Source organism: Cherax quadricarinatus, chromosome 69 (genome assembly GCF_038502225.1).
Source record: "Cherax quadricarinatus isolate ZL_2023a chromosome 69, ASM3850222v1, whole genome shotgun sequence".
Classification (NCBI taxonomy): domain Eukaryota; kingdom Metazoa; phylum Arthropoda; class Malacostraca; order Decapoda; family Parastacidae; genus Cherax; species Cherax quadricarinatus.
Genome location: NC_091360.1, coordinates 13,262,182 through 13,279,065, shown reverse-complemented (window position 1 = coordinate 13,279,065; position 16,884 = coordinate 13,262,182). Strand labels below are relative to the sequence as shown.

General features: G+C 43.1%; 1 protein-coding gene across 1 annotated transcript in view; it reads right to left on the bottom strand.

Annotated features, from left to right (window-relative positions):
* Positions 1 to 1,127: 1,127 nt before the first annotated feature.
* The window catches only part of LOC138854781 (uncharacterized), a 150,168-nt gene continuing 134,411 nt past the window's right edge, over positions 1,128 to 16,884 (bottom strand). The window contains exon 2 of the mRNA XM_070099837.1: positions 1,128 to 1,337. Coding sequence (XP_069955938.1) covers positions 1,330 to 1,337 — 8 coding nt within the window. The 3' untranslated portion in view covers positions 1,128 to 1,329. The remainder of the gene's footprint in view (positions 1,338 to 16,884) is intronic.

Here is a 16,884-nt window from a genome sequence, read left to right as displayed (position 1 = left end):
GGAATTAATAAAGGGGATTTAAATAGCGTGCTAAAAATATCTAACATTGACAGGACTCGCAGCAATGGCTTTAAACTGGAAAATTTCAGATTCGGGAAGGATATAGGAAAGCACTGGTTCGGTAATAGAGTTGTGGATGAGTACAACAAACTCCCGAGTATCGTCATAGACGCTAAGACATTGTGTAGTTTTAAAAATAGTTTGGATAAATACATGAGTGGGTGTGGGTGGGTGTGAGTTGAACCTGACTAGCTACTAGGTCGGATACAGTGCTGCTCCCCTCGCTAGGTCAAGGCATTGGCTTAAGCCGGTGGGGAGAATTGGAGCTGCCTCGCATAGACCAGTAGGCACACCGCAGTGTTCCTTCTTTCTCATATTTTTATGAGGGCAAATATTCTATTAGTGGGATGGATCTGGGAAGGACCTGCCTAGCATGGGCCAACAGGCCTGCTGCAGTGTTCCTCCTTTCTTATGTTCTTATGATCGCTTTGATTGTTGAAATTAACACTGTACTCGGTATTAGAATGTTGAGAAACGAACCAGACACTGTCACAGTGAATCTTACCAAGTGTCTAGAGGTAAATACACACAGATCTAAATGGATTGTGAAAACGTGCAATTGCATTAAGTTTTATAACCTGCATGAACTGTATCACTGTAGGCAACAAGAGCATTTCACCCCTCCATGGAAGATGTGTTCATTTAATATCACATACCTACAAGTCCCTCCCAAGAAGCTCATTGCTAGTAATCCCTTCCTTAAATCTCTTGTTAGAGCAACTGCTCAAGAAGAAATTTCTCACCTAGCTGGTAGTAACAAGTTATCACAAGTTATATACACTGATGGATCTAAACAAGAGTCTTCTGGCAGGGCTGCATCTGCTCTTGTTGCCACCTCCTTTGTTAAGAACGATAATAAATTTGTTGAGTTAGGCATAAGAATTAACAACTGGGCGTCTACACTGCAAACTGAATTGTTTGCAATCCTAATGGCGCTAAAGCTAACCTATGACACTGAGCTTGACTCTATCATCATTACTGATTCTATGTCATCACTGAAGGCTCTTGGCTCATATAATGACTCCAACAACATGCTCATTGGGAAAGCCAGGTATAGATACTCAAAAATTAGGGACAAAGGAATTAATGTACAATTGCTATGGATCCCATCACACATTGGATTACTCCTTCATGATAAAGTTGATATGTTAGCCAAGAAGAGTATCGAGAAGGAGAATGTAGAATATAACTTTGGTATAACTGTGTCTAGCATTAGGAATAATATTAGGAGAGAAGTAAATAATGAAAATGATTGTTATAGGAATGCAGTTAGAAGCCTGAGTTGATCTATAACCCACTATGATAACATGAACGTAGATAAGTATGTTTATGGAGCAACTTGCAATGTGAACAGACTGACTGATGTTGTAGTGGCCAGGCTTAGGCTTGGTTACAAGTACTTCTGGCAGTTTGGGAGACACACAGATGATGATCAAACTAAATGTAAATTATGTGATCAGGCATATGGTCACTCTCTTGAACACTATGTGCTTAATTGTCCACTTATTGAGGAATACAGAGACAGACAGTATAATAACCTATGTGACATGTCAAGATATCTTATTAATGAAAATAAGATACCAGATATACTAAGCAAATTTCCTAAATTTGCTTGTAACAGTATCATGTGGGAGTTCGATACGTGGATTAGGGTAGAAATACTCACGTAGGCTGTTATACGTATAATTACTGTTATGTGGACAGAGCTCTTGCCAGCCGTACCTATCTCCTTGGTTACACTCGTAAAACTGACTAGCCGTCTGGCCAGTACCCCGTAGTGGGTGTTTTGAAATAGTGTCCGCTCAGCACAATATGAAGACCGTGACTCAAGACGGTTGGTCGTTGAGTCAACGGACGGTTACGGTAACTGGTTACTAGACTGGTAACTGGTTACTACTACTGAGAGCTCGGCGACGCTAACGTATGTCGTCCCGACATACAACTAATACAAACTAGAGATGGCAGGTACGGCTTGGGCTGATTCTATACAATGTCAAAGTACACAACATTAACATTATAGATACATAAGTAGAACATTGGAATGAAAGCTTACGTAACTGAACTGTAATGCAATACAAGGTATACTATAGTACAACTTAAAACTCAACAAATGAACAACGAACTCAACATTGAGATTACAAGTGATAAAAACAAAAATTTTGATCGATCGATCTGTATTCGTGTGATCTACGGATTCTGAGGAAGGAATATATACAAAGAAAGAGTGTTTAACAGAAAGGCAGATTCGGTGCACGCAAATCTAGACTGTTAACTCTCAGAATGCGGAGAGAACATGAACACAAAAAAAAAATTCTTGAATACTGATAAGTTGATACTGTAATTATTCATCTATACAGGTTATTTACATTTAACCCCAACTCTGCTAGGGTAAGATTGGCATATGCAGAATGGGTGTCATCTCTGGGAGGATCAAACTCTGTAGCATTGGCTAACTCATGCTGCATTTGAGGCAAATCTGAATTGGAAGTTACAAATGATACTTGCGGATTTCTCAATACCTGTCGTGTACGTAGGGAATAACGACATTCAGGTTGATCGTCTGACTGAGTATCAGAGGAAGAGAGTACAGGATCAGGAGGATTGTCAGAGTCTGTCACATTAGTCTGGGTTGGAACATCATTATCATCACATACTAACTTCATATGATCCAAATGCGATTCTTTATACTGACCAGTACTAATCTCTCTAACCTTATACTTATTTCCAGTGATATGTTCAACTACGCGATAAGGACCAACAAACTTTTGATCAAGCTTTGGCATTGCAGACGTTTTGTTAAAATTAGTCAGCATAACTCTCGAACCTACTTTGATTTTGGATGGCTTTGATCGAGTGTTTGCGACTCTTGTAAATTCTGCTGTTGATTTATGAAGTGTTTCACGGATTCTTCTAAAAACACTTTGAGCTAAGCTGGTACGAGTTGCTACGAAATCATCAGGGTTGTAATTTGGTTTCGGATTAGAATATAACAACTCATAAGGCAAACGCTTATCTACACCATACAATGCATAATGTGGAGTGTCACCTATAGAAACATTGTAAGCAGAATTTATAGCACACTGCACATCAGGTATAACTTCATCCCAAGTTTCACTGTTGGGATTGATAGTGGCTCTCAAGACATCAAGTACTTTCTTATTGGTTCGTTCCGCTAACCCATTGCTGGCAGGATGATGAGGAACAATGGTGGATTTAGAGATCTTGTACAAGGTACACAAATTTTCAAGAATTTCATTACAGAATTCACCTCCATTGTCTGTTACTAGGGACTTAGGAGTGGTATGCCTGCAGATAATGCGTTCTTTAAACGCTTTAGCTACTGTCTCGGCAGTCTTATCTGCAATAGGAACTAACTCACAATATCTGGTGAAATGGTCTACCATAACACACAGATGTTTGTTACCTTGGAGGGAACATTTAAAATTAGTTAACAAATCAAGCGCAACTCTTTCCCAAGGTTCGCTAGTAGTTGGATACACTTGGATTGGATTAGGACCATTAGCATTGCCTTTATGTTGCATGCAGACACTACATTTCCTAACATACTCAGAAATATCAGTTGCCATACGAGGCCAAAAGTATTTCAATCTGGCTTGTTTTACTGAACGATCCATACCAGGGTGTGCAACACCTGGTACATCGTGAACTAGCTGTAAGGCTACATTCACTAGTGACTGTGGAATTACTAACTGGTATACTCTTCTGCTAGGAGTACCCAACTCGGCTGTTCGATACAGTAATTCTTGGTTCATGACAAAGTCACTGATGGGAGCTGGTGGCTTCACAGTCAGAATAAGATCTTCCTGGAGCAGGAATCGTATCACACCAGACCACATGGGATCTGTTCGTTGAGCATTCTTTACATCTTCAGCACTAAATGGAGGGTCTGCAGTTACTATACTAACATGTCGCGATAAGGCATCTGCGACTACATTTGACTTGCCAGGTAAATGCTCAAAGGTGGGATTGAACTCTTGGATAGTCAAGGTCCATCTAGCTAACCTTCCAGTAGGTTGTTTGTTCTGGAATAAGGGTATCAGTGGAGCATGATCTGTCAAGACATGAACAGAGTACTGATAAGTCTCGGAAGTGCTTTAAAGACCATACTATTGCTAAAGCTTCTTGCTCAGTTACTGTATAATTACGTTCAGCCTTTGTAAGGACTCGACTAGCAAATGCAACTGCGTTGTACTTGCCATCGGTCTTCTGAGCTAGTACGGCACCTATGCCAATTGAACTAGCATCAGTTGTCAGATAGAAAGGCTTAGAAAAATCTGGAAATTTCAAAATTGGAGCAGATGTTAGCTTTTCTTTTAGAGTTTGGAATGCTCTTTCTTGACTGAAGGTCCAAACAAAAGGAGCATCTTTCTTAAGCAACTCAGTTAGAGGAGCAGCTATGGAAGAAAAATTGGCAATGAAAGATCTATAAAAACCTGCTAAGCCCACAAAGGATCTTACGGCATCAGCAGTTTTGGGAGTTGGAAAATTTAGTACTGCAGTTACTTTACTTTGGTCAGTCGTAACCCCTCTAGGAGTGACTACGTGACCAAGAAACTTAATTTCTGATCTGAAAAATTGACATTTTGACAGTTTGATCTTTAAATTGGCTTCTTCAAGCTTACCAAGTACTACATCAAGTCTTTTCAAGTGTGTATCCACGTCTTTAGACATGACGATTACGTCATCTAAGTACACCATAAGTGCATTACCTATGAGACCTCTAAAGATATTAGTCATGAGCCTTGAGAACGTGATAGGGGAAGATCGTAATCCAAATGCCATATGGAGGAAGTGATAATGACCTGTAGGAGTTGAGAATGCAGTTAGTTCTTGGCTGTCCTCGTGAAGAGGGACTTGCCAAAACCCTTGTAACAAATCTAGGGTTGAAAAGACTTTGTTATCTCCAATATTACGTAAAAGATCACCCAGTACAGGGAGTGGAAAGCGATCTGGAATGGTTTTTGCGTTTAACTTCCTAAAGTCAATTACTGGACGCCAAGTACCATCCTTCTTAGGTACTAGTATCAAGGGTGCATTCCAAGGTGAATTGCTAGGTGCAATAACTCCATCATCAAGCATTTGATTGATCAATTCTTCTGCGACAGCAACTTGTGAATGAGGCATTCTGTACGCAGGTATGTAGATAGGTCTAGTACCAGGTTCAAGTGGAATACGATGGGACAATAAGTTCGTTATACCCATCTTCTCACCTGGTAAAGCAATGGCTTTACGACGTTTGTTCAACAGAGTCAACAAACGCTTGACTTCATCTGGGAAGTCAGTGGGAGCTAAGTCTTTCTCCTCAACTGGTGGAACAGATTGATCCAGTGCAGTGGATGTGGTCTCCCCGGCAGAAATAGCACCGACCCACTGGTCAGGTGACAACTCATCCTCTACCTGAACAGGGTAAGGATAGTGAACAAGGTCAACAAGATTGGTATTTGCTCTGAGGCGAACACTGTGACCAGAAGTGTTGGCCAGGTAGAAATGGATCTTACTATCTCTTACAACATGTAAGGATGGTTCAACAAATAGACCTTTTACTTTGCAGGAATCACTGTCAACTAGGACGTTATCACCATCTGGAACACTAGGAACAACTACAGACACTATAGTGAGAGCACTAGCCGCAACAGAAACGTCTTTCTGCAGACGGCATGTGACATCAACAAGAGATGGCATTACTAGTTGCAAGTAATTGTTTTCCGACAAGGCGTCCCCTGTGGAGAAACTACTACTCGAACTAGCAGGCATTGCAGGGATAGGTTGAGCACTCAAGGCAATCTGAGCGTCCTCGGACACTTGAGGCATCGGACTATCCTGCAATTCTGAAGGTATAGGTGGAACACTGATGGGAGTGACAGAATTACCAGTGCCTGACCGCTTGGGTACGCTACTGGAGAATGCATTAGCTTGTAAGGACTTAATCCGTACATCATACTCTGCAGCAGTATAACAGATTTCGGATCCAAGCTGGTAACCCCAGAATGGAACGATCAAGTCGTCAATTTGTGCATGCCATCGATAAGGGTCGAGCACAATGCGTAAGTCTCGCATGGAAGCAAATCCCAGTAGAAGGTCACCAGGGAAAGTAATCTGATCGACAACAAGGAAGGAAACAGTGAAGTCTCTACCTTGGATAGAAAAGGTTAGGGCAGTCGTACCTCGGACACGCAGGTGAGAACCAGATACTCCACTAAGGGAGGACACAGGAGTCGGTTCTACGAGAAGGACATGTCGTAACTTCTTATCCTTAAACAAACTAGACCTAATAATATTGATTTGCGCACCAGAGTCCATGAACAATTGAACGGGCGCATTATAAACAGATGCTTGCACTATAGGGCCTATGGTTGCATTGGAAGTTATGTGCAAACAAAAAGGTGGATTTTCATCAGAAAAGACTTGTTCTACTCCATCCCCAAAATCATCTATGTCAGAGACATGTGAAGCAACAACCTCAGCAGGGTTGTCATTCTCGAGACTGCTTAAGGCTTCAAAGGAGTTGTGAACGGGGATGGTGTACTCATTATCACCTACTGTCACCATGGGGCGGTTTGACTGGGGCGCTCGAATTCCCCCGACTGGGAAGAACGAGCCTGGTTCTGGTGAGTTTGAGAATTGAATGAATGAGCCTGGTTCTGGTTATTTTGAAAACCACGAGATCTATTTCCTCGACGGGTTCTGCGGTTGGAACGACCACGGAAAGATCTAGAGTACTGAAGGTTATAGAGAGCATTACACTCAGATGTGTCATGTCCATGTATTCTATGATAATTACAGTAGGGAAGATCTGAGTACTCCTCATCAGTACGACGTCTCTTAGGGTAACTATCAGGACAATTAATTGCAATATGGCCACGGAAACCACAGTTGTAACAATTCCGCCGACTATGGTTACTGAATGTACTATGAACACTACGAGGTGTATAACGACTCTGTACACTGGTTCTTGGTGATCTCTGAGATGGTTGACGACTACGATTTGTCTCTGTGGCGCAAACAAGAGGTGGTGCAGACTGAGGCATATGTGTGACATTACTTTTAATACAAGGGAAAGTACCCTGGGGGCACAAGGAACGTACATGATTTAAGGCTGTAAGAGGTTCCATCGTTACAGTTGGAGGATCAGCCTCATAAGCACACACAGAAGCAGGCGGCATTAGTTCTTTAATTGCTCCAAAAGCTGCTATTTTAGCAATTGATGCTGTAAATGGTTTAGCCTCTTCAGGGAGAAAAGATGATGATTGGACAGCATTGATAAATGATGATAAAAGTTTGTCTAATCTAACAGCAAATGCACTCAACGATTCAGTACTCATGGGTGTAGCATTCACTAGTTCCCTAAGAACAACATATGGATCAGCTGTTTTTACTGGGACAAGGAAAGAACGAATCAGTTCCTCATATTGTGACCACCTAGTAAGATTCCTGAAGTCTCGCATATCCAGGAGATCAACAACGTGAACAGCAGCAGGAGATCGATAAAGAGCTTCTTTAGCAAGTCTGATAAGGCTTTCCTCTGAAGGAGGACCTTCAGCTAGGGCACTAGCACGAGAACGAATGGCTGCAAACCATGCTTCAAGACTATGTACATGGCCATTGAATAAAGGTAACGCATCAAGGGAATCACGAGTATAACTATAATATCTCGGTGTCTGAGTCGGTCTGTCAGTCGGTAAGGAACTGTGAGGACTGATGACAGGACCAGCAGTAGTAGCCTGAGAGGTCTGAGTGTCGACATTCACTAAAGTATCACTTGACGGTATGTGAGACATAATGGCAAAGTGGCACGAGAACAAACAAGGCAAAAATAATGAACAATAAAAATGATATAAAATTCTAGAATTGAAATGAAAAGATATACAACTAATTCTGCAGAATAATTTCTAAATACACTGCAAGAAGAAAGAAAACTCAATTTAAAGAACTATTGACCAAGAAAAAAAAAATTTACATTGAAATATACAAGTAAAAATATTACTGGAGACTGAATTAAATGCAAAATGAGCTGTCTTTACTCTTGCTAATAAAAAAATTAATTAATTAAATTTTAAATCAATGTGAAAGTGTAAAATAAAATTACTAAATTGTTAACTGGGAAATTTAAGTATTTTCTAAGAATGCATAGACAAAATTAAAACATAATTCACAAAATATCAATAAAAGAAAATAAGTCACTGCAGAACAAGTTTCAACAAAATAATTCACTTCAGAACAAGTGCAACAAAATAAGGTGTAGAAACAATCACTGCAGTAATAAAGTGTCACTGGGAAAACTCAGGTAAAAATAATGAATTAAAATATGAAGACCAAAAAAAAAATAAACTGATTGAACACTTTAACTCTTAATTGTAAATTAGACAAAACAATTTACTCAAACAGAGTAAGAAAACACTTTACGTTAAAGTAATTGAAATTGCATCAAGAGTGAATTTGTTCAAGAATATAAAAATAAAACACAGGAACAAAACAGGGAATATAACACTTACAGTGACGGAGCACACAACAGTATTAATTTATTCTTACAACAAATTCCTGCTGTGACTGATACAACAAAATCTTGCTGTGACTGATACGACAAAAATTTGCTGGCAAAAATAATGGTACACAGTCTGCGAAAAAATTAGAGGAATGAGACACTGTTGGCATACGAAAAAAAATGACACACACAGAAATAAATTGATAATTTGGTATGCTGAAAGAATACAATAAAAAAAAAAATGAATCACTTCACACAGGGTGACTGACTGGTACACTACACAATAATACTTACTAGAGACAGGAGTAGCATAAGAAAAAACACAGAATAAAAAATCATAAGATAAATGAAACACTGAAAAATATTGTAAAAAATACTGAGTCAAAGAATACTGCGTTTACACTGAAAAACACAAGGTTTAGAGTACACAAACAATTTACTATAAATATCTCACACACGCAAATGTCTTTAAATGCAAGAAAAAATGTCTCAAGAAAATTATCACTGGAGTCTGGAGTAGGAGACGGGCGGTGGGTGCTGGTGATGGGGCGGGGGGTAGGGTGTCCAGCGCTGTGAGGGCTGACGTCACCTACACTCACTGTTGTCGTGAAGAAATGTGCGTTCTAGGCGAACTCACATAACTGGCTTTATCTCGTTGGCACCAGCTACAATCTCTTGACCAATTATGTGAGCCAAAACAGTACTAGGACCCGGTACAAGGGTGCAAACAACCACAGGTAGATGAGTGGATGGCTGGTGGTGGTGGATGGTGGGTGTGACTCTCGCTGGGGTACTGCCGCGCACCCCGGGTGGTGGGAGAGAGAGTGGTGGGGGGGACGCTGGGGGTCTGCCGCGCACCCCACTCACCCACGAAGATGGCTAACAACCCACTCTATGCCACAGGAATGGTGAAAACCACTCTTAGCATCCAACAGGGAGCACAAGCGATATAAACAATACCTCAGAGGAGCTTGGCTTACTTCTTACTGCGTGGCTTACTTCTCTCTCTCAGCTGGGTTAGAAGCTGGGTTGGCTGACTGGCTTACCCCACGAGAATGGATGACTGGAAGACGTGTAACGATGCACAAAGCACGGAGGAGCAGTTGGATGACAGGAGACAGGCTGGATGATAGGCTGACTGGCGTTCACTTCCACAGTCTGGCTTACTGACTGGCTTAATTGCAAATCCGGGTCAACCCCTCGGAGATTGAAGCAATTAGCACACGAACTAAGCCAGGAAGCTTGAAACGGCTGCAACAGGCTTGCAGGCAATAGGTTTGAGGGGAGTAGGCGACTGCTGGCTGGTGGTGCGCGAGGGTATAGCTGGTGGCTCGAGGTGGTGCGGGCGGGTAGTGGCTGGTGGGTGACGATTCACCTATGACCCTGGCGCTACTCACAACAGTCTTCAAACGCCTTGAATTACCCTTAAAAACGTAAATCCACGCTCCACACCGCTGTACACCATTTATCATGTGGGAGTTCGATACGTGGATTAGGGTAGAAATACTCACGTAGGCTGTTATACGTATAATTACTGTTATGTGGACAGAGCTCTTGCCAGCCGTACCTATCTCCTTGGTTACACTCGTAAAACTGACTAGCCGTCTGGCCAGTACCCCGTAGTGGGTGTTTTGAAATAGTGTCCGCTCAGCACAATATGAAGACCGGGACTCAAGACGGTTGGTCGTTGAGTCAACGGACGGTTACGGTAACTGGTTACTAGACTGGTAACTGGTTACTACTACTGAGAACAGATAAGTGAACTATAGATATGTAGATATAAATCCATATGTATTCCTGTTAACCCTTTGGGGCCTAGTTCCTAGGCCTTTTGTGTATCCATATGCTCTCGCGCTACCGTCCACAGGATGGATATGGGGTGCACAATAAACTAGCCACTTCGGTGGCAAAATCTAATCTATCTACTAGGTCCTCTCTCTCCCTGCTCCATGAGCTTTATCAAACCTCGCCTTAAAACTATGTATGGTTCCCTCTTCCACTACGTCACTTTCTAGGCTATTCCACTGCCTGACAACTCTATGACTGAAGAAATACTTCCTAACATCCCTTTGACACATATGTCTTCAACTTCCAATTGTGACCCCTTGTTTCCGTGTCCCATCTCTGGAACATCCTGTCTTTGTCTACCTTGTCTATTCAGCGCAGTATTTTATATGCCATTATCATGTCTCCCCTGACCCTACTGTCCTCCAATGTCGTCAGGCGAATTTCCCTTAAAGCTTCTTCATATGACATTCCCCGTAGCTCTTGGACCATTGCAACTTTCTCCAATTTCATAACGTGCTTGACCAGGTGTGGATTCCAAACTTTTGCTGCATACTTCAGTATAGGCCTAATATATATGGTGTACAGAATATTGAACGATTCTTTACTAAGGTATCGAAGCGCTATCCTTAGGTTTTCCAGACGCCCGTATGCTGCAGAAGTTATCTGACTGATGTACGCCTCAGGAGATGTGTTCGGTATTATACTCGCCCCAAGATCTTTTTCCTTGAGAGATGTTACCAGTCTTTGGCTACCTAGACTGTACTGCGTCTGCAGTCTTCTTTGCCCTTCCCCGAACTTCATGACTTTTCATTTGGCAGGGTTAAATTCAAGAAGCCAGTTGCTGGACCAGGCTTGTAGCCTGTCCAGGTCTCTTTGTAGCCCTGCCTGATCCTCAACGGATTTGATTCTCATCATTAACTTCACATCATCTGCAAACAAGGACACTTCTGAGTCTATGCCTTCCATTATGTCATCCACATATACCAAAAATAGCACAGGTCCTAGGACTGACCTATGGGGAACCCCGCTTGTCACAAGCGCCCATGCTGCCACCTCGTCTTGTACCATGATTTGTTGTTGCCTCCCTGTCAGGCATTCTCTGATCCATTGCAGTGCCTTTCCTGTTATGTGTGCCTGATCCTCTAGCTTTTGCATTAACCTCTTGTGAAGAACTGTGTCGAAGGCCTTCTTGCAGTCCAAGAAAATACAGTCTATCCACCCCCTCTCTCTCTTGTCTTACTTCTGTCGCCGTGTTTTATAACTCCAGTAGGTTTGTGACACAGGATTTTTCTTCCCTGAAACTGTGCTGGTTGTCAATTATATGCCTGTTTCTTTCTAGGTGCTCCACCACTCCCCTCCTGATGATCTTCTCCATGATTTTGAATACTATGCACGTTAGTGACACAGGTCTGTAGTTTAGTGCCTCGTGTCTGTCTCCTTTTTTTAAAAATTGTGACTGCATTTGCTATCCTCCATACCTCAGGGAGTTGCCCAGTTTCAGTGGATGTGTTGAAGATTTTTGTTAATGGCACACACAGCATCTCTTCTCCCTCTCTGAGGACCCACAGAGAGATGTTGTCTGGTCCCACCGCCTTTAAGGTATCAAGTTCACATAACAGCTTCTTCACCTCCTTCTCGGTTTTGTGTACCACATCCAGCACTTGTTGGTTTACCTCCCTGTTCTGATTTCCTGGAGTCCTACCTGTTTCCACTGTAAATACCTCTTTAAATCTCCTGTTGAGCTCCACACATACCTCTTGGTTGTTTCTTGTGAACTCCCCATCATCCTTCCTCGGTCTGATTACCTGGTCCTTGACTGTTGTTTTCCTCCTGATGTTGCTATACAACAGCTTTGGGTCAGACTTGACTCTCGATGCTGTGTCATTTTTATATTGTTGCTGAGCCTCTCTTCTTATCTCCATATTCGTTTTTGGCTCTTCGGCTGATCTCTTTAGTTTCCTGGGTCTTTTGTCTTCTGAACCTTTTCCATTCTCTAGCACACCTAGTTTTTTCCTCCCTACACCTTTGGGTGAACCAAAGACTCGTTTTGATCTTCCCATTATTTCTGTTTCCCTTGAGAACAAACCTCTCCTCTGCCTCCCAGCATTTTGTTGTCACATAGTCCATCATTTCTTTTACTGGTTTTCCTGCCAGTTCTCTCTCCCACTGAACGTCTTGCAGGAAGTTCCTGATGCCTGTGTAGTACCCCCTTTTGTAGTTTGTTTTTTCCCATCCTGTTCCTGCTACTCTCTCCACTTGTAGCTCAACTATGTAGTCAAAGCACAGAACCACATGACCACTAGCTCCAAGGGGCCTTTCATGCATGACATCCTCGATGTCCGAACTACTCAAGGTAAATACAAGGTCCAGTCTTGCTGGATCATCCTCACCTCTCTCTCTGGTTGTGTCTCTAACATGTTGATGTATGAGGTTTTCCAGTACCACATCCATCATCGTGGCTCTCCATGTTTTGAGACCCCCATGGAGCTCCAGGTTTTCCCAGTCAATCTCCTTGTGATTGAAATCACCCATAACTAGTTTCTTTGCTCCCCCCATGTGAGCTCTTCTGGCCACCTTAGTTAGTGTTTCGATCATTACTCTGTTGCTCTTGTCATATACTTCTCTTGACCTCCTGCAGTTCTGTGGTGGGTTGTTCATTACTGCACTTCCCACCTTATGGCCCTCAGACTGGATTATTCCTACTAAGTACTCCCTTTCGCACATTCCATCTATTTCCACAAATCCCCACTGGTTTTTAATGAGCAGTCCAACTCCTCCCCATCTCCTCTCTCTGTCTTTCCTTAGGATTTGATATCCGGGTGGAAAGATTGCATTTATCTGTCTAGTGAGTTTCGTTTCTGTGAGTGCTATTATGTCTGGGGATGTCTCCTTGATTCTTTCATGCCACTCCTCTCACTTATTTGTTATTCCGTCTGCATTTGTATACCAAACCTTCAACTTCTTTTCTAAAACTGTGGCCTGGGGGGTGCATTGGGATTGGGGAAGACCTCATAAAGAACTATGGGTGGTTGCTGTGAGGGTGGGGTTTGTAATGAGGTGGGTAGGGGCATTGGATATGGCATGTGTGTTTTCAGTTAGAATGTTTGGTTGCATTGCGGTTGTCCTGGTTGGGGGGCTTCTGTAGGTGGTTTTAAGGGAGGCTGTATTTGATCTTCCTCCTGAGTCTGGGCTCTCCTGTCCATCTTCACCTATCTTTCCTCCTTTCATCTTTGTACCATTTCTTTCAATTTCTGCCTTTCTTCTCATATTCTGTCGTGATCGAGATAAACCTTCTGGTATGCCAGCATGTCCCTTAGTCTTGCTTTCTTCTGGAGGGTTGTTTCGAATCGATTCTGCAATAAAAGTCAGTTTGACTGACTGGGTTCTTGTTCTTGCAAACCCCCCTATTCTCCGAAAATTTGCTTTTATGATGCTCTCAATTGCATTCCCCTCCCTCCCTTGTCTTCTTGCTTCATAAGTTTCCCCTTCAACTTCCTGGAGCCCATTGACAAAGACTGACCTCTCCTTTCATTCTCCCACTGCATATCCCTATGTATCCCATGATTCAATTTAGTTGCCTCCATTGCAGCTTTTCTTTCTTCAGTTTCTTCACTATCTGTTGTCCTTGGGCCCAGTGGCCTGTCATTTTTCCTTCTCAGCTTTCCCTGGGCTCTGTTGTGGTCTGTTAGGGCCTCCACGTATAGCTTAGCTCTTTCATTTATTACAGTCTCCACAATTGCTCCTGATGTGATTCACTCTTTATCACGGGCTCCGTAATGGTCTGATAGAGTCACTGCACACAATTTCCCTTTGTTCCCCACAGCCCCCTTGCTTGTGACTGAGGTAACAGTCTCTGATGTCATTCCCAAATTGTTCTTTAGTTCTTTATGCTGTTTCAGATTTTTCAGTTTCCCTTCTAATCTCTGAATGTTAGCCTCTGCTGCTGTGAATTGCATCTCCCACTTCTTGCTTTCAGCATCTATCCTCTCTTCCATTCTCTTGCTAAGCTCTTCTAGCTTCTTTCCCCACTCATGTTCCCTTTTCATGAGCTCTGCTGCCCAATCTTCCTTCGTAGACTCATCCTCCAGTCCCTTTGTTTTCCTTCCTGCTCTCTGGCACCCCATTTTTTTTTGTTTTGGTTGACACAGAATAAAAAACTTATGTAATTTTGTGTGTTTGTTTTGTGGTGCGTTTGTCCGAGTGTGTAGGGGGGTGGAGGGAGGGAGAGGAGAAAGCTGGAGTCAGTGGCAAAGTGAGAGAGGGGTGGGGAGGGGGAAGGGGAGTGAGGAGAGAAGAGGACGAAAAAGCACAGGGGGAGAGAGAATGGGAGAGGGGGAAAGAGGGAGAGGAGGGGGAGAAGGAGGGTGAGAGAAAGAAGGGGGGATCAGGGCAAGGAGTGGGATATAGGTGGGGGAAGCGTAAGAGGAAGGAGTATGTGTCTATGTGAGAATGTGTGTGTGTGTGGGTGTAAATGTGTGTGTGTGTGTGTGTGTGTGTGTGTGTGTGTGTGTGTGTGTGTGTGTGTGTGTGTGTGTGTGTGTGTGTGTGTGTGTGTGCTCACCTATTTGTACTCACCTATTTGTGGTTGCAGGGGTCGATTCACAGCTCCTGGCCCCGCCTCTTCGCTGATTGCTACTAGGTCCTCTCTCTCCCTGCCCCATGAGCTTTATCATACCTCGCCTTAAAACTATGTATGGTTCCTGCCTCCACTACATCCCTTTCTAGGCTATTCCATGGCCTGACTACTCTATGACTGAAGAAATACTTCCTAACATCCCTTTGATTCATCTGAGTCTTCAACTTCCAATTGTGACCTCTTGTGTCTGTGTCCCATCTCTGGAACATCCCGTCTTTGTCCACCTTGTCCATTCCGCGCAGTATTTTATATGTCGTTATCATGTCTCCCCTGACCCTCCTGTCCTCCAGTGTCGTCAGGCCGATTTCCCTCAACCTTTCTTCGTAGGACAATCCCCGTAGCTCTGGGACTAGTCTTGTTGCAAACCTTTGCACTTTCTCTAATTTCTTGACGTGCTTGACTAGGTGTGGATTCCAAACTGGTGCTGCATACTCCAGTATGGGCCTGACGTAGATGGTATACAGAGTCTTAAACGAATCCTTACTGAGGTATCGGAACGCTATCCGTAGGTTTGCCAGGCGCCCGTATGCTGCAGCAGTTATCTGATTGATGTGTGCCTCAAGAGATATGCTCGGTGTTATACTCACCCCCAGAGTGAGGTTTGCAGTCTTTGGCCATCTAAACTATATTGTGTCTGCGGTCTTCTTTGCCCTTCCCCAATCTTCATGACTTTGCATTTGGCAGGGTTAAATTCAAGGAGCCAGTTGCTGGACCAGGCTTGTAGCCTGTCCAGGTCTCTTTGTAGTCCTGCCTGATCCTCGTCCGATTTGATTCTTCTCATTAACTTCGCATCATCTGCAAACAAGGACACTTCTGAGTCTATCCCTTCCGTTATGTCGTTCACATATACCAAGAACAGCACAGGTCCTAGTACTGACCCCTGTGGAACCCCGCTTGTCACAGGCGCCCACTCTGACACCTCGTCGCGTACCATGACTCGTTGTTGCCTCCCTGTCAGATATTCTCTGATCCATTACAGTGCCTTTCCTGTTATGTGTGCCTGATCCTCTAGCTTTTGCAGTAACCTCTTGTGAGGAACTGTGTCGAAGGCCTTCTTAAGTAAGTAACTAAGTAAGTAAGTTTATTCAGGTATACACAAATACAGTTACCTAGAATTATCATACATAGCAGCATATGTGTAGAGAACCTAGGATAACCCAAAAAAGTCAGTGACTTATTTCCATTGGGGTCCTTGCAGTCCAAAAATATGCAGTCGATCCACCCCTCTCTCTCTTGTCTTACTTCTGTCACCTTGTCATAAAACTCTAGTAGGTTTGTGACACAGGATTTTCCTTCCCTGAAACCGTGCTGGTTGTCAATTATACACTTGTTTCTTTCCAGGTGCCCCACCACTCTCCTCCTGATGATCTTCTCCATGACCTTGCATACTATACACGTTAGTGATACAGGTCTGTAGTTTAGTGCCTCATGTTTGTCTCCCTTTTTAAAAATTGGGACTACATTTGCCATTTTCCATACCTCAGGGAGTTGCCCAGTTTCAAATGATGTGTTGAAGATCTTTGTTAATGGCTCGCACAATATCTCTGCTCCCTCTTTAAGGACCCATGGAGAGATGTTGTCTGGTCCCACCGCCTTTTGAGGTGCCAAGTTCGCATAGCAGCTTCTTCACCTCCTCCTTGGTTATATGTACCTCATCCAGCACTTGCTGGTGTGCCCCCCAGTTCTGATTTCTTGGAGTCCTACTGGTTTCCACTGTAAATACCTCTTTAAATCTTGTGTTGAGCTCCTGACAAACCTCTCGGTCGTTTCTTGTGAATTCCCCATCACCCTTCCTCAGTCTGATTACCTGGTCCTTGACTGTTGTTTTCCTCCTGATGTGGCTGTACAACAGCTTCGGGTCAGTCTTTACTTTTGATGATATGTCATTTTCATATTG